Source organism: Trachurus japonicus, chromosome 19 (assembly GCF_045865225.1).
Source record: "Trachurus japonicus isolate A0001 chromosome 19, Traja_1.0".
Classification (NCBI taxonomy): domain Eukaryota; kingdom Metazoa; phylum Chordata; class Actinopteri; order Carangiformes; family Carangidae; genus Trachurus; species Trachurus japonicus.
Window position 1 is genome coordinate 19,346,156 of NC_140925.1, and position 20,921 is coordinate 19,367,076.

Sequence of the window (20,921 nt, forward strand, 5' to 3'; positions counted from 1 at the left end):
ACAGGAAGTGAGACAGAGCACATCCGACATCTACATTCAAAATAAAAGCTCCACATGCAGAGTCGCCAAGTCAGAATCAAAGGTCGTCAGAATATAAAATGTAAGTTTCTAAGAGTTATTATGGAAATGTGCAGATCATCAGGATGATGGTATTAACTTTGACTGGGCCTAAAGGCAAAAATCAACTGTGACCGACATAATCTCTCTATCTGAAGAGAAATAGTTTTCTGAAAGAACTAAGGTGAAAGTGCAGCTCCTATAAAGTATCTTCACAAGGGGGATTGAGACACAGTCAAATGTGGTGTAAAAGATTTTTATGAGCGGTTCTTTAGATAAGTGGATTTGAATATTTTAATTTGAAATAGAAGTTGCACCAGTTCCGGTTTAGGTCTCGCTCTCCTTGTTGAACTTGTTCAACACGAAAATCTGGGTCTTGTAGTTTTTGGTAGGCTACTACAGGAGAAAACACTTTAGTCTGCAACTGTTTATGTATTAAGATTTTATTATCGTTAGTATTTACACAAAGTAAGTCAGTTAATTTTGTTCCACGCAGAACAAACCTGAGTAAACATTGCATAGAACTTGAAAAAAAAAAATTACAACACAAATATATTAATAACTTGACATATAAATAAACTTTCCCTGAAGGCTACCATCCAAAACTCTCCTCATGTTAACTCAGTGCTCACGGTCATAATACCACTCTTTATATAGGCTATTTAGAAAGAAAAACTGTAGGCCTACTGGTCACAACAGGAACATCTAATTGTGTGCAGTACAAACAAGAAATGCATGTAGCCTACTAGAGGTAAATGGTTTACAGAGTTTCCCCAGACTGACACTGTAGCAGCAGAAGTGAGGGTTAGAGTTATTATTAGCCTACCTATTATATTATCACTGACCATTATCTATCTATCTATCTATCTATTAGGATGCAGGCTCTCAGGGTCGGTGTAGAGTGGGCCTCATGGTGACGAAGGGAAAGTTGTAGGTGTGTGGGAGGCCCCGATGTGTCGTGAGGTTGAAGCGTTGCCATGAGAACGGCGGCAGACCCCCCTGTGTTGTGGGGCCATTTATTGCCTCCGAGACCAGCTGCAGAGCCATCTGGTAATCTGTCACCTGTAGGGAGGGAACAAGGTGGAGTGGGTGACAAGAAGTGTAGACATCCAATAAGGTTCAAGTAACAAATTTATGTTGTTGCACATCCATGAAGACATCTCTGTTACCATTATTGGAGTTTAGTAATTCAAAACCTGTGCTTCACTTTTAATGTTTCCCAATTTGGGTTCCATGACATTTGTAAGATGTTGATCAAATTAAATTTGACCTTTTTCAAAGCAGAAATAAAAAGGATTCAGTGATTGCCCTCAGTTGTTGCTTCTTCAGTGTAGAAAAGACATCCAAGAAGACTCCAGCTTAACTGCCTAACAATGTTATTGTGGATGGAGGATGAAGACTCCGCCATGAGTTTCATTTGGGGTTTTGAGTGAAATATTTTTGACAACTCTTGGATGTGTTGCCAGTAAGCATTTTAAGTAGATCAGAAAATACCTTTGTAAAAGTGGCAGCAAGCAAAATCTGATAATAAAAGGCCATTTTATTCTACCTTAGAGAGATTGTTCAGCATTTTGGCAAATTTGCCCATTGCCATAATCCCTATAGTCATCATCCCTATAGTTTCCCAGCAGAACTCAAAGCAACATGCCCGATAATTAAAGGTAATGAACCAACTCCTACGACTATAGGGATTATGGCAAAATAAAAAATAAAAAATAGGCGAATTTGCCAAAATGTTGAACTATCCCTTTAAATTTGTTTCTTTCTACCATTAAAATAGATGTAAGAGATCCGTGAGATGAAGAGCAGCAGCTACAGAGGATGATAGCACTTCTTCTCCTTAAAATACAGAGCATCTCTCTAACTTGACTCTGAGACTAATTTGCTGATGTCCTCTGACCTTAGTGTCATAGCAACCTCCTGGATGTGGTCTCCTCAGTCTCAGGTCGTTACGGCAACAGATGGTTTTACACGGATGGCCCTTGGAGTAGGGGTCTCTTTTGTAGTCTACAACAGAACCAATCGGTTTGAGTAGCAATTTCAACTACCACGTCTCTAATGCTCTTTGTGTTCAGGACTTCAGGGGTAAGTGTTCTACCTACTGTTGTATCTCATGATGTGTTTGAGGGAGTTGACGTTAGACACCTTGGCCTGGTCCCTGCGGAGGATTTTAGCTCGGGGACAAAGGTCGTAGGAGAAGTCTACTCCGTGTCTCTTCCACATCACATTGTACCCAGTGAGGTTGTAGATTTCAGCGTGAAATGGTATGTTGTAAGACGGCCAATAACCTGCAGTCAAGGTGGAGGTTGTGAAGACACATTATTACGGCCAGTCTATATAAAACTAAAAAAAGAAATGGTGTTTTTTCCTTACCTCTGCGTAAAGCTTGAGTCTGATCAGAGTGTATCACCTTCCCAGGAATTTGCTCCACCACCGTCAAAGCTCCAGTCCTGATGCTGTGGCCCAGAGAGACCCTGCTCAGGTCCACCACCATGTACTGACTGTTATATGTACCTGAGACACAAAAGCAGTATGACTACCTTAGAAACATTGTATGTTTAACCTCTGACCATTATCCTATGTGGTCGGTGTTGTTTTTAGGCTTTATGTCGTAACGTTATAAAAATAAACTTTCCCTAAAACTCAGATTAGTCTCTGACGGTAAAGAAGATGTCATCTTTATAAATAGCTTTCATTTCTTCTGTTCTGTTCTGCATTTGAGAGCAGGGATCATTTCAAAACTCTCCATGGCGGCGTCTTCAATAATGCCCTGACATCTGAGAACCGATATTAGGCAGCTATTTCAGACTAAAATGACTCAACAAAAAGTGGATGGATTGCCATGAAATTTTGTCAGATGCAAATATACACGGTGTTCAAAGGACGAATCTGAACAACAGTGCTGATTCAACACCACGTTTTAGTTTTTGTTTATCCTGTGATATGATAACCTCTGGTTTAAATGATATTTTGCACAAAGACTCATAATTCCCACATCATGTATCAACACTGGGTTTTCAGTGAGATGTCTCAAGTGCACAATTTGCAAACTAAACGATCATGGTGACCTTTACCTGCTAAACCTCAGCAAGATAGCTGAGATTTACTACTGAGATTTTCACTGCGAAAACATGAGCTGAAAACACTTCTATGTAAGTACTGCCTCGGTGCTGTTGGAGCAGCTCAGACTATTTCTCTTGTTGATGCAAAACTTGCTGAAGTTGGCTGCTGGCAAGTGATTTGCGCAGGTAGAACAGCATGCACAGTCCTGCACGTGCCTCAGGCATCTGGAACCAGTGGAAGGAAAACAGTAAATTTCCGCTTAAGGAGATAACGATGTGCTCAGACCGTAAATCCCACGCTTAACCCTATCGAAGGGAGATGTAAACACAGGTAAAGGTAATGGGGGCACATGTTATGAGAGCTGATACGCTGCAGGAGGACGAGAGTCTGTCAGTCTCAAGAACACTCTGTCCTGTTCTCCTCTGCCCTCCCATGGCAACATGACGTGAAAGATCAAAGCAGCTGCCCAATTAACACACAAGTGTTGTGTAACAAGAAGGATGGTGTGTTTAAGAGTCTGCTAATGGAAATTTGTCCTGTGAATTTTTACAAAGCAGAGTTTAGTCCCATACCAAGGTTATCCTTCATGCTATCCTTTCTGTAAGTCTCATTTCCTTATCGTTTCTCTGTCTGTCCTGTATTAGGTAAACATTATTCAACTCACTTCAAACTAGTAAGATCTGGCATCCTGTACATGCATTAGTATGCATACTCCCTAGCAACCAATCCTTCTCCGGTGCAATGACAGGCTGATAACGAAGATGAGTGGTGGCTATCTCAGAAGGGAGATGGAGTGCAAAGACGTTCCTTTTCCTTAAAGGGATTTTTCCCCCCTAATACACTGTAACAGGATTTTACCTGAGTTGTATTTGGAGAAAATGTGTGCCCACTCCTCTCCGCTGCGTGCCATGCTGTTGGCCAGGCGGACTCTCTGCCAGGCCAGCAGGCTGTGAGGGCTGAGCTGGGAGAACAGAGAGGTGTTGAAGACGCCGATGGAGGTCTGAGTCATCAGCAGGCCACTCCCGAGCAGGTAGAAGTCGTCCAGAGACATAAGGAAGCCTGGAGGAGGAGGAGGAGGAGGTGGTGGTCACAGGGCCAGAGGAAGTGACAAGAGGAAGGTGTTTAAGAGATTTAAAAGGAAATATTTGAAGAAGGCGGGGAAAATAAACAAAGATTTCTTATTCTTGACCACAACCCACAGCTTGCATAACTGCAGTACCAATAGTTTCACAATTGATTTCCATTTTTGCTTCATACAACTACTTCACTTTACTTTTTATTTCACTACAGCTTTCAGTATTAGTTGCTTTGATGATTAAGATATGGCACATTGCTGTATTAAATGACTTAAAGGTCCAGTGTGTAATAGCCTATGTGTCAAGGTTTATTGGCAAAATCTGAATATACTAACAATGAATATATTTGTATAAGTGTATAAAAGCTACAAAATAAAATCTGTTTGGTTTTCATAGCCTTATATTTCTTCTTTTATAGTGTATCGCCATCTTGCGCGGCCATGTACGGAATGGAAAATCCAGCCAACCAGAGAGCACGTTTCAAGAGTTTCATGTTCATAAATAAACAATAGAATGATTTAATAGATAAATAATAGAATTGGAAAGCTAGATGTCACTGTTTTCCCCTCATTTTACACACTGGACCTTTAAAATGCATGTGTCATACATCTGTATCTGCCATTACTGCAGCTACTTTTCCAAGGTAAAACTTTCAATGCACAACTTTTACTTGTTGCTTTTACTTCAATTTCAATCACTGCTATCAGGGGATGTGGTTTCTATAAAGACTGCTACTACTATGTCACAACTGTTATAACAACCACAGAAACTGCTCCTCGTTCAATTAAAAAAATAAAATTATACTGCTGTAAAACGTCCTCTACTTTTATGTAAAGTTTCCTGTTGGCCCAGATCTGCTGTGTATGCTCAATGTTTGTCACTGTGAGGGAGAAAGCAGCTTAGGAAGGCTGCAGGGGTCACACACCACCTCCACTGGCAGCAGTGTAATTCATCTCTTCTATTTAATATAGTGAAGTTATATCCTTGGCCTCTCGGCCTCTAAAAATAGAGCTTTAAAACCACTTGTGTTCTGATAGCAATGGAGCCCGTAAGAGGATTTTTATGGGCTGGACCACTTGGCAAGTCTTTGCCTGCAAAATTACTCAGCATCCTCTGTTTGGGTGTACACACACACACACCGTGGTAGATGTTTCCTTGTCACTGACTAAGCTGTGTGCTTAGCAGAAGAATTACGTGCAACAGAAAATGTTCATTGAGGATTTGGGTTAAGTCCTCGATGTGAGTGTTTGCGATTTCTAAGATGAAAATGAAACTGTGTGGATTAAGGACAAGCAGTCACACACCTCACTGTGCTGCAGGTTGACAAACTTGCACTGTTCAAAATGTAGGTCATGTCCTCAGAGCACACGGTTTCATAAGGCTCCACATCTCGTCTAACTTCTTTTAGGGAGAAAGTTCTCATAGGCATGAATGTATGTTTGTGTGTGTGTGTGTGTGTGTGTACCAGGGTAGCTGCTGAACGACATCTTTCCGGTGGCGGTGTGTGTGTCAGACACCCTGATGTCCCAGTGTTTGTAGATGCGCATGGTGGCTGCATAAGTGTACCAGCTGGAGTGGCCAAACAGCAGGTTCTCAAAGCCCGGCAGCACCTGAGACACACAGAGGCAGGAGAGTGTTAAAGAAGAAGAACTGCTCTGGAATTGTAATAATAAATGTCTTAAACATTAATGTCACTTTTCATCTTCATCAAGATTTTAATTTATCCAACTACTTTGGTTTATGGCCAAAATACCTGCAGAACAAAGCACATTCCCATCAACCTCAGCTATAACCTTGTATTTAGTGCTAATATTAGCATGCTAACACATCAAACTAAGATGGTGAACATCTAACATCTCAGATGTGTTGCTAATTATCCAGATATTCTCTGTCATCAAGCAAAAAAGTTGGATTAAATTATATGTTATTGAGCCTATATACTTATATAGCCTATCATTGAAAGTGTTGATTTCACTTCAACAGGAGCAGTTGAAACTTTTGGTCTTCTGTGTCTTTTCTGGTCAATGCAAACTGGTAAAAAGGGGACTTCAGTGAATTCATTAGCATAGACAACAGCATCATTACGAATCCTGTAATTAAAGAGGATGACAATGGAAAATAAAATGTCACTCGTTATAACCTATTGATGCAGAGTTGGTGATTGCACTCTCGCCTCCATTTGCACATTGTTTTTGTTCTCTGAATGGATGTAGGTGGAATGGAAAATTTCCCCCTCCTAATGGCCTCATAGACTCGTTGACACACTTTACAAGAGGAAACCCCACACACAAGGCATACAATAAAAGCAATTAGGCCTACGCTAAGGTTTCACAAGTGCTCCCTCACAGCTTGAGCCAAATGAGCCTGGCCTAACCTTTATGAGAGCGGTGCAGTGGCCCATTCCTGGCATCCTGAAAGCGCCGGCCCCTGTGGAGGAGTTGGAGCGAGGTGTCAGGGCTGGGACCAGGTCCAGGAGGTCACCGACGCCATTCAGAAACTGGACCGCAAACGCTGATAGAGGCTGGGCATGGAGGGGAGAGGGAGGGAGGGAGAGAATGAAATGATACTGTGACAACTCTTTCACCAAATTATCTAACGCACATTCACACACCTCCCTGTGTTTGCTTTTCGCCCACTGTGCAGCTCCAGCGCGGAGTCCGTCCAGCTGGGCCAGGATCAGCCCCAGATGCTTCCACAGGGGGTCACTGTTTCTCCTCAGTCTCACTTGCTCCCTGGCCCACTGGTCCTGTTTGCTGTGAGAAAGGTGAGAGGTTAGTCACTTCTCAAATCTGCTACCTGATGTACGAACAGAAAATTAGATTGTACCTCAAAAACTTTTTGAGTGGATTCAAAACCTTCTCATCCTTGATCAGCTGAGGGTACATGTTGAAGTAATGATTAAAAACCTGTCTGCAATGGAGAATAAAAAAGAACAATAAGACAACAATAAACACTTAACAACAACAATTCTGATAATGATATATATTAAGGTTTTATTTCTTATTTTAAATGGATAGTTCAACATTTTGGCAAATTTGCCTATTGCCATAATCCCTATAGGAGTTGGTTCATTACCTTTAATTATCGGTGCATGTTGTTTAATGTTTATTTCATACCGTGGCAAATGTGCAGGTTACAACTTCTCCACGAGAGCATTTTGGAGTTGTTGGATTGTATATTTGATGAGTTTGAGGAGGGACAGGGGACCTACCGTTCACCTCTATGTGTTCGCTGAGCAGCTTGTGTCTCTGCCCCGCAGTTCTCAAAACAACATGCACTGATAATCAAAGGTAATGAACCTACTCCTATGACTATATGGATTATGGCAATAGGCGAATTTGCTTATTATTTTGGGCCATTTTAAGTCTTTATTGGCAGGTGCAGTAGAAAGACAGGAAACAGAGAGGAGGAGTGGAGGATTGACAGTCAGTGTGCCAATATGGTACTTGCTCTAACCATTGAATCACCGGAGAACCCCCAGAATAGATTATTTAACACATTTCACAGTGTGTCAGTATTTGTATACTATAAATGTCTTACAACAAAATAGAGCGTAGACTATATGAGTCATTATTTCACTGAATACATCTTTACTTGTCGTTTCTAAAAACAAAACAAAAACAAAATATCAATGTTATTAATAACCAGGGGTGGAACATTTGTTGTTGATGATTAAACTAGTGGTTTTCCACCTTGTTGGCTTCTGAAATCTTACAAAAGGCAATGCTTAATCAGGGTCACATTTCAGAAATCTTTGAGTTGTGCTTTGAGCTCCGATCAGCACTGAGTGATTTTCCCTCTTAACTTCTCACATTGTTTAATTTCAAGAAATCTTACCAAAACTCAAAGATTACAGAATATATTAAAATGTAAAACCTGAAATGTTGACATAACTATTCAGATTATTTGGCACTGATGACACTTGATGTTTAGTTCAGGTGCTTCCCATGTTTCTTGATCATCTTCTTGATCAATTTGGAAAGGCTCACGTCTGTACGGTCCAACCACTGGTAATACATATGGGTGTAAATAACCAAGCCATGGGGAAGAAGGAGCCACTTGCAGAGCTCAAGGACAGAGTGTCTAGATCTGGTAAATGCTTCATAAAAGTGTTGCAGCACAGTGCAGACGATCTGGAACTTCCAGAACTTTAGTACTTAAAAGGATCTGAATATTTCTTCTATCAGACATAATAACTCATTTTTAACATTTTTGTCACGTCAAAATATCACCTGTGAAAAGGCCTTTTAAAAATCTGCGAGCCATGAAACACAAGAGTTATTCAGCAATAATCAACTCTGTAACTCAGCCTCTGAGTTGGCCTATAGCTACTCACCCAGCAGTGAGGTAACCTTCCAAGTACCCAGCCAGGAAGAAGGTGGTCTCGTCTTCCTGAGCGATCCCCCCATAACCTGCGCAGATTTCCAAGACACCCCATCCAGAGAGGAGCAGAGAGTCGTTGAAGTATCCGTAGGCTCCCCCATCTGTCTCCATCACCTCCTCCTTCAGGATCACACTTTTCTGGGCAGCATCCCAGTACACAGTGGCCTCTTGGAGCTCTACCATTGCATGAAGATGCACAGGGTTAAGAGGTTGAGGTTGAATAACACTTATTACGTAAGATAATGTCATGACACCAATAGAAAGTACTATGAGGAGGACAGCTTTTTATTCTTGACTGGTTTCTTTCACAGAAATTACGACTGTCCCCGATAGACTTGCAGGAGAATTATATTTAAAACTGAAGAATAATTATTGGATGGATATCTTTACACAGGTAAACATGAACAAGATTTGCTTGCAATAAATACAACACAAAACCATTTAGAAAGATAATTGCTTAAAAATGTATGGCTATGGAACTTGGAAGTAGGCAGGCAAATTGTTATCATTCAGATTATGGAAACAATGTAGCATTATTTAAAACCAACGAAGGCTATGACTAGTTGTCATCAAATGAATCTGTCTGGCATAGGCTACTACGCAATTTCCCTCCAAATAAAGAGAATTTATTTTTCAGCAGTAGGTTTGACTGATTCAAAATGAGTTCCGTCATGCATAGAGACACCGCGTCAACGTTACTCACGGTAAGTTTGCACTGATGCAGCCAAGGTACTCAGCAATACCCACAGTTTGAGGCTCTGCTGCTTCATGTCAGCTGATGTTCTCCTGTGAGTGAGCCTTTCAAGAGTAGCAATAAATGCATGTTGTTAAAAGGCTTGCTTCTGTTCAGAGCGGGGGTGTTGAATGGCGATTACTCAGGCGCCGATGAGCTGCGGTATCTGCCGTGCGTTCACTATTGGTATTTCGTAAGGCGGTCTTCTCATTGAAGTAATGATATTTTTGCAATTTGTCACAGTTTGTGTTTTCCACTTTGCAAAAGCTACCACCCCAGATGGGACTCGAACCCACAATCCCTGGCTTAGGAGGCCAGTGCCTTATCCATTAGGCCACTGGGGCGCTGTGCAAAGTGGGTGGAGCCATGTTTCTTTATCTTTGATTTAAAATGTATCTCCTGGTCGGTTTTTCGCTTTCTTTTCATCATTTTATCATGAATTTGGCCAGGAAATGTTTTTTCGATTATTTTTTTATTCATTTATTCATCTAAATTAACAATTTAAGCGTGATATATCATTGAAAAACTGAAGGAAGCGTCACCATGGTGATGCGTGTACGTTTAATGGACGGTACCATTTTCTCTCCCATTATAGGTGTTCTTATGTTAGACTGATGAGGACTGAGTCTAAGAACATGTAAATTACGCCCTAAATTGAGTGATCAAACTCTGAGTTAGTTGTCATATTTCATCTTCGTAATGTTTGTGTAGAAATATATCAAACGTCTTTCAGGTAAATCTATGCCATATTTTGAGAGCTGCCTATTACAGTCATTAAGTAACTAAACTGTCGCACATGCGCAGTCACAATCATGTTTGGAGAGAAAAGAAATTCTGTCACCGCGTTAAGAGTTTAATTAAATAGTCTGTATGGAGGTAAATATATTGGCTATATATTTTCAGTGACCCCAACAACTACTAACCCATCTGTGACACAGTCTACAGGTTCAAATAAATGTCAGGTATGAGTAACGCTCACAGCTAAGCGTGTGTTAGCCACCTAGCATTAGCCAGGTAGTGTACCGTTAGTAACGATAAACAGTAAACACACCCTGTGGCTACGAGACACTGGTCTCTCAAACATACTAATACTGAACCATCTTTCATGCAGGACCTTAGAAAGTCCCTGAAGATGCCGCTTTTTGGAAACACATTCAGCCCGAAGAAGACTCCTCCTCGTAAATCTGCATCCCTGTCCAGCCTCCACACGGTGAGTTTAATGGGCTTGATCGGGATCGATCAATTGAATGTACTGAATCAGAATCACGTTTATTTGCCAAGTATGTGCAGACAGACAAGGAATTTATCTCTGTTTTTCCCGTCTCTCACTTGTACCAGCATATATATATAAAGACAGCCTACAGAACGAGGACAACAACAATACAACAGAAACACATAAATACAGATAGGCTATAATGTTTGAATGAGTATTGAAGAGTAAGCGTGGAACTGAACTCATCACTGAGAAAATATACAAATGAGCTTAAGAGCTGAAATATAGGTTGTGCTGAAATCCAGCTTTACATTGTGTCGGCTTTTGTTTATTGGGTTTGCATGCAGACTGATCCCTTGTTTTTTTTTCTTTGTAAGTTCGCTTCTTTCTGCCCCCTTTCATTCAAGAGTTACAGTATTGTCACTGTTTATTTTATTTTTTGTTTTTATGCTTGATAAATGAATGAAATAAATAAATAAACTAAAAACTAAACTAAAACTAAAACTTTCCCCATCTCTTCTAGTTGGATCGCTCAACAAGAGAAATTGAGCTGGGCCTTGAATATGGCCCTCCTGCCATTAACATTGGAGGTCAGAGCTGGAAATTTGAAGAGGGGCAGTGGTTAACAGGTAATAACTCTGATGACACTGACTACAGATTGATCTAGTGGCAACTGTCGCCATATACCGGTATATGTGCTTTATCACTGTCTGTCTCTGAATGACTAATGAATATAGTATTTGATCATTTTTATTCTGTTTGTTTGAACAGAATCTGCTGGGAATGTATCCAGTAGGGAACTGCAGCAGCTCAAGAAAAAGAATATGCAACTAGAAGAAGAAAACAACCTGCTGAAAGTAAAGATTGATAAGCTTTTGGACATGGTGAGAGCCAGGCATATTTAATTATGCACTTACATTACACTGATGGTGTGAGCTACGATGAACCTGTGTTTGTTCATTGTGTGAGAAGGCCAGTACATAGTACCGCAGTTTGGTTTAGCTTATAACAGTGCTGAATGTTGTTCATGGCTGACTTTTATATAAAAAATGCAAACTTATTATATTCTATTTAAAGCAGATATCATCGGCACGGCCGTTTCGGCTAATGCTGTGTTCAAGGCAGGCTTTTGAAACCGTAAGTTACAGCTTCAAGTCACAACTACGACTTGGTAGCGTTCCAGGTAACCCGTAGCTCGTGTTTTTACCGTCCTGTTGTCTGTGAAAGTTCCCTATAACGGCCACTCGTAACTTCCGACCCGTGAACTCGTACCAGATCGAACTGGTATGACTTCACAGGAAGGAAAAACACAAAGTACGAGTTTCCTTGAACGCACCATGAGTTAGCAGCCCCCGCCCTTGTCAGGCATCAATTGGTCCTCGTGCTACGTCACCACATTCACGCGCATCCCTTGGCTGCACACACAGCCCTTCATGCCGTTCTCTCCCCTCATTGGATAACACTTGTATCCCACAAGGAAAATTTTCTCCTCGGGTTACAGCAGAGCAGAGTGACGGAGAGACTCGTGTTTAGGCTGAAATACTTCATGTAAGTGATTGCTGACGGAAAATAGGACTATTTAGGACTTATATTAACAAAAACATTCCACTGATATCTGCTTTAAATGCATGATTAACTCCAATGATTGTGTAATTCTTCCCTTCCAGTTGACAGAGACAACAATAGAGTTCCACCTGATGGAGAAAGAAATGGAAGATATAAAGACTCAACATGGAAGGAAGAAATGACAAATTGGATGAAATATCTACATCAACTACATACGCCTGCAGCGACTAGATCCCCTCTTGGATCCACATAAATGTTTTTTTCTATAAGAACTTACTTTGCTCTGTATTATATTTTCATTTTTCTCATAATGAGGACACTCACATTTAGGGTTTCAGCACAGCTTGTGTTCACTGAAAGCTGGTACTGTTGAATCAAATACTTTTATTTATTTGTTCTGTCCTGACTCCTGCATTTGTCTATTTACATCTCTTTATGAAATGAGTTTAACGAAACACAGAATATTTTCTATGACTTTTACACTTGTAGTCTTCTGTTTATTTTTAAGATTTTTTTGTAAGATTAAAAATAAAATCCATCACAGGAAAACAGCCTTTTTATTATATTATTCAGTTTTTGCTTAGACAGAATAGTATTTAGCGCACTCCTTCAAATTTTAATTCTACTCTATACAACGTAAAGCCGTGTTCTTGCTTTTTAGATTATAACAGTAATTTGAAATTTTACTTTTGACTTTGGGAAGATTTTTTATAATTTTGCATGAAATCATGATTGTGCCATGGATTGTGTACTATGCGCTCTTCGTGCTGATGTTTTAGCAATACTTGTGTTTTTTAATGCTAATATTACGCTGTTATTCCGTAATTATTATTTTTTATACTGCTCTATTTCTACGAACTTGTGAAATATAATTTAGAGTCGCTGTATTTTGGGGAGAGGATACTAATGCCTGTCCCTAAAACAAATGAGGGTTATTCCCGGGCTAAAATGATTGCCATGATGGAATGAAATCAATTAAGTTTACAGTTTACCTGTCAATAATAAGCGGTCGTTTCATCATGAGTTAGTTACTTGGTGGAGCAACATGTCAGTCAAATGCTCCCGCGTAGTGATTGGTTAGTTGGTTCTGGCTGCGCATGCGCAAACGGTCCCGAGTGACTGCAGCGTTCCGACGTCTGTGCTACCGGCAGCGGGAGGCACCTAGTAGTTTCTAGCCGTTTCTTGTTGCTTTTTAAACCGTCGGTTTTACCGTTCAACTGTCAAGTTGTTCAGCCATACAGTAGTGGACCTCATCCGTATAAACATCGTTTTTAACAATGCCTCGGGGCGGTAAGTACTGCTATCATGTTTAATGCCATATGCTAATTTTTAGCAAGCTAATTCTAGCTAGCAGACGGTTAGCTAAGGTGCTATGAATCCCCGTTCATCTCTCACATGCTTAGCTTTTTAGCCTCTAGCATAGCTAACCGGTTAGCAGAGTGTATTTTACGGGAATGGGCGATTCCGGGAAGCCACAGCAAACGTAACAGGCGGTAATTATTGTCCCCACATGAGCACAGTCACCATCTTGTTTGTATTTACAATACAGACTATGATTTAAATGGTCAGATCTATGGTCAGTTGTGTCTAACCGCCAGTGCCATGTGCACAGTAGAGCGCCTTGACTTACTTTAACATATAATACTCCTTATTCAAGTTCCTGCGTGTTCGCTATTAGCACTATTATTACATGTTTTTGCGAATACTTTGGGATTATATCCACCAGCTGTCGACCTGGCTGTGTTTTTGTCGATATGTTCTTAGACATAACATTTGCCGGTGCGGGGATCTGGCCCTCGGGTAACGTCATGTGTGACTCATATCCTACCACACACAAGCTGCGCATTTTCACACTAGTATCGTGAGATCTTGTGTGTATAGCTGTGGGTACTTAAAGTCCACTATGATCTGATCAGAGGGTGGAATAAATAACATTAACACCTTCCCATATCATTTAGTGACACATGCATCACCACACACTGAGCCAATGTTTAGTTCTGGTCTGTCAGAACAGACTAACTAAACTTAAAAACTAAATTAAGATAACATTTATTCAAGGGATAATCTATTGACTCATATTATATAGCACAGATGTTGTTGTTTTTGTCTCCACCTTCAGTTTCCTGAGTCATTCCCAAGTTTCTAGAAAATAATTTAAAGGACTCTGTTGTGTGTTTTACATTTGGATGGTGTCAATTCGGTGACAACTCCTACTGTGTTGCAGGGAAAAAGGGCCACAAGGGCCGAGGAAAGCAGTTCAGCAACCCTGAGGAGATTGACCGACAGATGAGAGTGCAGAGAGAGATGGTGAGTGAAAGAGCTTTCGTGATGGACGTGGAGTTGCTGTCAAGTGAGATCATGTGTGACTTTATGTTTATGTTAACAGGAAGCAAATGCCGGTGCAGAAAAAGAGGGTGACGGTACTTCAAATTCTGAAGAAGAGAGCAGCAGTGATGAGGAGAATGACGTGAGTATTGTTCCCGAGTCAGTAAAATGACATGGTTTGGTAAATTAATTGTAGGTGCCAATTAGTTCTATGTAATAACCCAAGAAGCCGTGAAATAAAGGATTTCTTAGTGTAGCGTCAAAATAAATCTGAAGTGCTCTGGTGACGTATAAACTCCTCTTTGTACCTTGTGTCCCTCCAGCATCTTGTTTCATTCTGTTACCTGTAATGAGAAATTGAGATTCTTCTGAAAAGAAGAAAGCTCTGTACATGTTTGAGCAGAAATGTTGTAGAAAGCTCCAGTCAAGCAGAGGCTGGAGCACAGGGAGAAAAATCTGTCATGTCCTAAAGCTCAATTGTTGAAATTTCAAAACAGTCAACAAAGGTTTTGTATTGTGTGGGTTTTGTACAGATGTGTAAAGATTCATTCTGGCTCTGGTCTGAACGTTACTGTTGAGAGACTGACATCTGTGGACCTTCTGTCAAGTTGTTCTCTCTGTGATCTGTTGAATCTTTCTGAGTCTGTCTGAGAATATGTTCTTACTCTTTGCCACATAAAAGATGGATGCCAGACATATTGTACACTGTTGAAGGTTGGCCTTGCTCACATGGATGTAGCTCAAACTCCATTGTACTTGTTGCTGTCATTAGTCCCAAGTCAACAGAGTCTGAAATGATTTTGGAGGACAATCCAACTCCCAAATGGCTCAGTCCAGTGACGCCTGTTTGCACTGGTCAAAAAAACCCACAATTGGCATTCACTACCACCACCACTACTACTACTCCTACTCTGCAGTAGATGCAGGTTTTGGCTCTGGCTCCGATCAGCAGTGACGTAAACACAGCACCCTTGTAAATGCAGATTTTTGCCCCTTCTCAATGCCGTGGCGTCTTTCACGGAACAGACACAGTAAACAGAGCTGTCTGATGCCCAGCATGCTGCTGTCAAACAGAAGCACAGTGGCTATACTGGGATGGGGATGCAGGTGTAAGCTGCAGCCATGAAAGTTTTAAAACGCAGTCATCGACAAAAGTATCTCTCACCAACTCGGGGTTGAGATGTGACTGATCTGTATTACCAGTGGCCAGCTCACACAAATGGGAAATTTATTTCAAAGTGCTACAAGTTGCTTTCACTGATGTTATTTTTTGCACACAGTCCAGGAAGAAGTGTGGTGTGGAGGGGCTCATAGAGATTGAGAATCCAAACCGTGTCTCTCAGAAGAGCAAGAAGGTGACTGAGGTGGATGTGGCTGCTCCCAGAGAACTGAGTCGCAGAGAGAGGTAAGCGTTTCCTAATCATTCAGAAAGGCCATTTGTATCATTTTATTTTGTTATACTTCTCAAGTGTCCTCTGACTTTGTTTGTGGTGTCCGGTTTTTATTTTGTGAAATACAAAAGTATCGCTTTATCTTATGTGAATTCTCTTCTGTTCTCTGTTCGTCTCTTCTGTCAGGGAGGAGATAGAGAAGCAGAAATCAAAGGAACGTTACATGAAACTCCATCTGGAAGGGAAGACTGAGCAGGCCAGAGCTGACCTCGCCAGGCTGGCCATCATCAAGAAACAAAGAGAGGAAGCTGCCAAGAAGAGGGATGAACTCAGGAAAGGTGAGAAAACGCAGCAGTGAGCAGCAATCTATTCTATAGATTAAACAGTCTATACTAGAGAGGAATTTGGGTTGTTGTCACATCACATTTGTTGTGTTGTGTAGGAACTGAATAGACAGTTCCAACGAGCCGCAGAGTGACTCAGTTAACAGCTATTTGTATGTTTTTCTATTGCTACATTGCTAACACCAGCATCACATTTGATTCCATACCAGATTAGACAGATGTTGCAAGTTCACCATCAAACGTCATTCTGTTTCTCTTCCAGTGAAATAGCATGCTAACCAGTTAGCTTTGGCCCGAGGCTAATAGTTAAGCAAACATCTGCATCACAGTTATCGCAATGCTTTAAGGCTACTTATTGTGAAGTGATGCTTCAGTACACTCACTGTAGCTTGAGGATTTGGGGGTAATGGTTTGTTGTTTGTGCCAAACCTCTACTGTCTACACTCTGCTCTGACATGTGAGGTAAGAAAACACTGTGCAAACGTAAAGCCATTGTTTGTGTTTCTTCGTGTTTCTTTTATCAGATAAAGAAGCAGAGGAAGCCAAAGCAAAGCGCTAGTCCTTCATCTGAAAGCTTCATCATGCACTTCAATCTCAGAGGGATGGCGAGAGAAGGAGATCTGGATGAGAAGAACGGGGAGGGGACCAATGCAAGTGGTGTCAGATCAGGGGAGCTCCTGAACTCCTGTCCCTCATTTCAAATCAGAGGGGCGTGGGTCTTCCATGACAGTGTGATCAGGACAGGGAAAATGGGTGGAGCACAGCGAAATGAAGAGGAATGCAACATTTGGGATGCCTCCTAGTTTTCTTTAAAAACGTCTTCAAGTTTCAAGAGGAAGCTATTGCAGGTTTTCCAAGTGCTCCACTGCCTCTTTATTCCTCCCCACCCACCAGGGTTTTAATTCTAAAGCTGCTGAAGTTATTTCCATTCCTTTTGATTCATACATTTTTACAACATTACCAAGTTTACTTCATGACTGGACAGGTATTAACAGCGAGCGTGCATGAGGATTTTTCTTTGGTGCTTTACTTTTCCCTCCATCTCACCTGTGTTTGTAAAAAGGCAAATCAGTGAGAGGTGGAGAAAAGAACACTATTCAGAGGATAAACTATGTATAGGAAATATACTGTGTAGTGAGGTATTTTGTTTTGGATCAAAAATGGCATGCTGCATCTCAGCTGAGTGGATATGTTTTCATGATGAAATAGTCACACTTTTATCGGAACATGACCCAAATTATTCGACCTTTCCCATCAGCTTTATCTTTGTCCCACTGTTGGTTTCTGCCTTGTTTTCAGCCTCTTTTTCCATTTAGTAATTCAGAGTTGGATTAGCCGCCATAACAACCACAACCACAATGTGTTTAGAAAGTAGTTTATATTTAGTTTCTATTGCCGTCTCCTGGATCATTTCCAAATCTGAAGTGTTTCACAATGTGTTTCGTAATTCTTTGCTCAAAGCACCAGGGATTTTTACTTGAATTGCCTATAATCAGCAGTTTTTAAGTTGTTAAACATCAGTGCTGGAAAGCATTGTCTCAAACTGCCTCAGTGACTGTGGCCTTGCCCTGTTTCTGATGGGATCCTCTGTGGTTCTTTAGGAAGGATTGCATCTTCTGTTGCCTTTTTCAGAGTTTACACAAGACCAGTTCAGGGTCTTCCTCCTGTAATTTAAGCACTGCAAAGAGCCTGCTCTGAGTTAGTTTGTTAGGTCTTTACACCACTCTCCAAAAACCATCACAGACAGCTCAACGCCTCTCTGACAGTGAAATTTCATGCACTTCACGACAGGATTTACTGCAGGGCATTTGTCTTGTTTCGACTGCACACATGTACGTAGTCAACTGGTCATTCAGTATGTGGTTTGGAAATATCTTGGATCAGATTAACTGTATTCCCTATAATATAATATAATATGGAAGTATCTTAAAACAACAGTTGAAACCACAAAGTGAGAAATGTAGCCGCAGCATAAAAACAAATTTCACAAGTTTTCCATCATGTATTTGAACTCATTTTTAAAAATAAATTCATTGATAGATAAATGACTATATTGTGTTTGTTTTTTTGCATTTTCCAGTCTTGTGTAAAGTACTTGAAAGCAAAGCTTGCATAAAGAAATTAAAGTTAGGCATTAAAGTCACCTTTCAGAATATTACATAAATTAAAAGTCTAAAAGTATCTGATATTTACTGTACTTGGTGATCAAAATTAAATTTCCAATATGTCCATTATGAACTTTATTGTGGCTTCCTTGTAGTAAGACTACAACATAATTTACAAAGTTTCTACATCTTTAACATAAAATTAAGTAATTTTTTCAGGACTTTTGGACACAAAAATTCTGCGTATTTACATCCCTTAAGTCACGTATTAGGCAGTTCATCTGGTAGGAAGTATCTGAATGAAAATATTTCTTACAAATATATGGCCACTGGATGAGTAATGAGTAACAAAGATGCATAGAGTAAAATACACATTTTATTCACAGGGGTGCAAACTTGTCACCTTTCGGCGAAATTCGCCGTTTTGGATCCCAAATTGGTCATTTGTGTGATTCGTGTAAATCCGCAATAAAAAAAAATTTGAGAGGGGGGGGGGGGGGTGTCCGGCCAGGCGAGGCAAGCCCAGCCGAGCCGAGCCAATGCACCTGTCTCTTTAAGGCGCGTGCACCTTATCTGGATGACAACGAGTGGTGGCAGCGCTCCTCTTCTGTCCAGCAATACACACCTGAAGCTTCACTTTTAATACAGACTAACTAACGCGACTTTTTGAGCATGGCGAGTGAAAGAGTCGGAGCTAGAAGATGCGCCAGCAGCGTTGTATAGGTGCTGTATGGGACCGCTTATGTGTGATGATCGCGATCGCGGCCAATTAGCGATTAGCGCGTTTAGCTTTATTAGCGCTGCAGCGACCTGAGCAGCAGCAGGAGGAGGAGGAGGAGGAGGAGGTTGACTGACTGTGGCAGGACTCCTCTGCCTCTGTTTCACTTTATGTTGCTGGTAAATAATGTGGTTGTAAAAGTAGTAGGCTAAAGTTAAATTATTTAGTATGCACTAATTAAAGGGGCAGAGCTTTAAGAGACATTTTAGCTTTTATATTTTATAAGATATAATTTTTGTAAGAACCACAATTAATAAATATAGGTTATATATTTTTATATTTCAGTGAATATCTAATTGTTCTTAGCATTTGTTAGATAACTTTCTTTGCCCAATAAATTAAAACATGTTGGAACTATCAATGTCTCCTCCCTTGCCACCAGAATCTCACCTACTTTTAACCTCAGACTGTCACAATGATGTATCAGATGTCAGACTGCCTCATTCTTTCAGTTTTAACCTGAATATACAAGTCATGATTGATTTTCCCAACGATCAAAGTATACGAAACCGAACCGAAAACCATGACCACAAAACCGTGAACCGAACCGTTTGCTTGAACATCTTTTAAATACATATTGCCGCTTAATATGTTTTATGTAACCTATGGCATTTTTAAGCTTCATGTGTGTTATTGGACAGAAAGAGCAGCGCTGCCTCGGAGCATAGCCCACGTACAGAAAACATATTTACATCAATAAATAAATGTTTCACAATGAACCAATCAGTCTGTATTAAATTTTATTTAGTTTGAAGGCAAGGTTTGCAAGGTTCATCTGATGGACATCGAGGGACAGATTCTCCAAGTTTTGCACAGCTTTTGCTCATGCTAAACCTGCATAGGCTGAAGACCCCCTTCACATATTCCAAAACCAAACACAGAGAGACAGATTGTGCAGGTTTAACAGGAGCAAAAGCTGTGCAAACCTGAGTAAATCTGGACCCTAGTCTCATGCTAAAATTGACTGTAAATTCACCTTTAAAGTTGGTTTTTAAAAAAATTTCCCCGGGGGAGCATGCCCCCGGACCCCTCTAGGGGGTCGGTATCTTGTCACCTTTTTTACCCCTGATGAGTTTGCACCCCTGTATTCAGGAAATGTAGAGCAGAAAATGTGAAAGTCACAGATGTAAATAGTGACGTACAGGTATTATCATACTTCGTTACCATGACATCACTGGCCACAGGTCCTCTCTTCTGATTGTGTCTCCAACCTGGTGTCGCTACAGGTCCAGAGAGAAGTCCAATGCCTGTGTTGTCTTAATAACAAATACACTTGCACCCACCTGGGCTCTCTTGAGCCTTTTGGTCCTAAAGTTTCCTCATATCAGTATCCATTGTTCTCCTATGGTTGAAATACACTGCTCTCCCTCTGCTTATGTCACTCAAGGTGGGCTTTCTTAGGTGTGGAAGTAAAATTTTCCCACAGAAACGTCTTTAGAAGCCTAAGTATATTTTAAAGAAAAAAATAGTTCCTACTTAATTTTTCCAAACATTTTGGCTCAATGGGGTCTCTAACCTGCAACCTGCTCTTTAAAATGAGGCAGTAGAAAGCAGTCTTTTTTGATCAGCAAAGACCTGACCTGGCGTTTCCCTCTTATTCTAAGGCCCATCCTGACTGAACCTTCATTGTTTTTATCTTCATTAAATCACTTGGAAACAACACCAAGGCTGAACTATGACCACACAAACCTCCATCAGACTCGTTAGTGTGAACCAGGGCCGTCACCAGACCCTACTGCGGCAGGAGCCCCAGTATAAATGAGCTGTCCCCCAGTAATTGTTATATAGGCAGTACACTTTAAAGTCAGTTCAGACTGAGATGTGCTCCAGTAGAGCTTAATGGCAAGCAATGCTCCTGTGAACTCAAGTCACCTATTCAAAGTTCAT

At 40.8% G+C, this 20,921-nt stretch overlaps 3 protein-coding genes and 1 non-coding gene across 10 annotated transcripts; 2 read left to right on the plus strand and 2 right to left on the minus strand.

Annotated features, from left to right (window-relative positions):
• Positions 1–913: 913 nt before the first annotated feature.
• On the minus strand, positions 914–9,482 carry plbd1b (phospholipase B domain containing 1b). Of its 4 annotated transcripts, none has more exons than XM_085761494.1 (11): positions 9,283–9,482; positions 8,533–8,755; positions 7,023–7,106; positions 6,808–6,949; positions 6,571–6,717; positions 5,662–5,806; positions 3,979–4,179; positions 2,431–2,571; positions 2,160–2,345; positions 1,958–2,064; positions 914–1,119 (listed from the first exon to the last, which is right to left on the minus strand). In XM_085761494.1, the coding sequence occupies exons 1-11, from the start codon at positions 9,347–9,349 to the stop codon at positions 943–945; spliced, it is 1,620 nt and encodes a 539-aa protein (XP_085617620.1). In that variant the 5' UTR covers positions 9,350–9,482; the 3' UTR covers positions 914–942. The 4 variants fall into 4 exon arrangements, with proteins under 4 accessions (XP_085617620.1, XP_085617621.1, XP_085617618.1 ...); XM_085761495.1 differs by lacking the exon at positions 9,283–9,482 and adding an exon at positions 8,847–8,961; XM_085761492.1 differs by having other exon boundaries at positions 6,571–6,949.
• Positions 9,483–9,583: 101 nt separating this feature from the next.
• trnar-ccu (transfer RNA arginine (anticodon CCU)) lies at positions 9,584–9,656 on the minus strand. The gene has a single exon. It is a non-coding gene; the product is annotated as a tRNA-Arg (tRNA).
• Positions 9,657–10,101: 445 nt separating this feature from the next.
• On the plus strand, positions 10,102–12,642 carry cby1 (chibby 1, beta catenin antagonist). 3 transcript variants are annotated; one of them, XM_085761497.1, is made up of 5 exons: positions 10,102–10,188; positions 10,424–10,522; positions 11,049–11,154; positions 11,297–11,409; positions 12,193–12,642. In XM_085761497.1, the coding sequence occupies exons 1-5, from the start codon at positions 10,183–10,185 to the stop codon at positions 12,271–12,273; spliced, it is 405 nt and encodes a 134-aa protein (XP_085617623.1). In that variant the 5' UTR covers positions 10,102–10,182; the 3' UTR covers positions 12,274–12,642. The 3 variants fall into 3 exon arrangements, with proteins under 3 accessions (XP_085617623.1, XP_085617625.1, XP_085617624.1); XM_085761499.1 differs by having other exon boundaries at positions 10,115–10,274; XM_085761498.1 differs by lacking the exon at positions 10,102–10,188 and having other exon boundaries at positions 10,418–10,522.
• Positions 12,643–13,211: 569 nt separating this feature from the next.
• pdap1a (pdgfa associated protein 1a) lies at positions 13,212–18,200 on the plus strand. 2 transcript variants are annotated; one of them, XM_085760960.1, is made up of 6 exons: positions 13,212–13,381; positions 14,316–14,398; positions 14,478–14,558; positions 15,697–15,821; positions 15,994–16,145; positions 16,676–18,200. In XM_085760960.1, exons 1-6 carry the CDS (start codon positions 13,369–13,371, stop codon positions 16,708–16,710), a joined length of 489 nt encoding a protein of 162 aa, XP_085617086.1. In that variant the 5' UTR covers positions 13,212–13,368; the 3' UTR covers positions 16,711–18,200. The 2 variants fall into 2 exon arrangements, with proteins under 2 accessions (XP_085617086.1, XP_085617087.1); XM_085760961.1 differs by having other exon boundaries at positions 16,685–16,940.
• Positions 18,201–20,921: the final 2,721 nt, after the last annotated feature.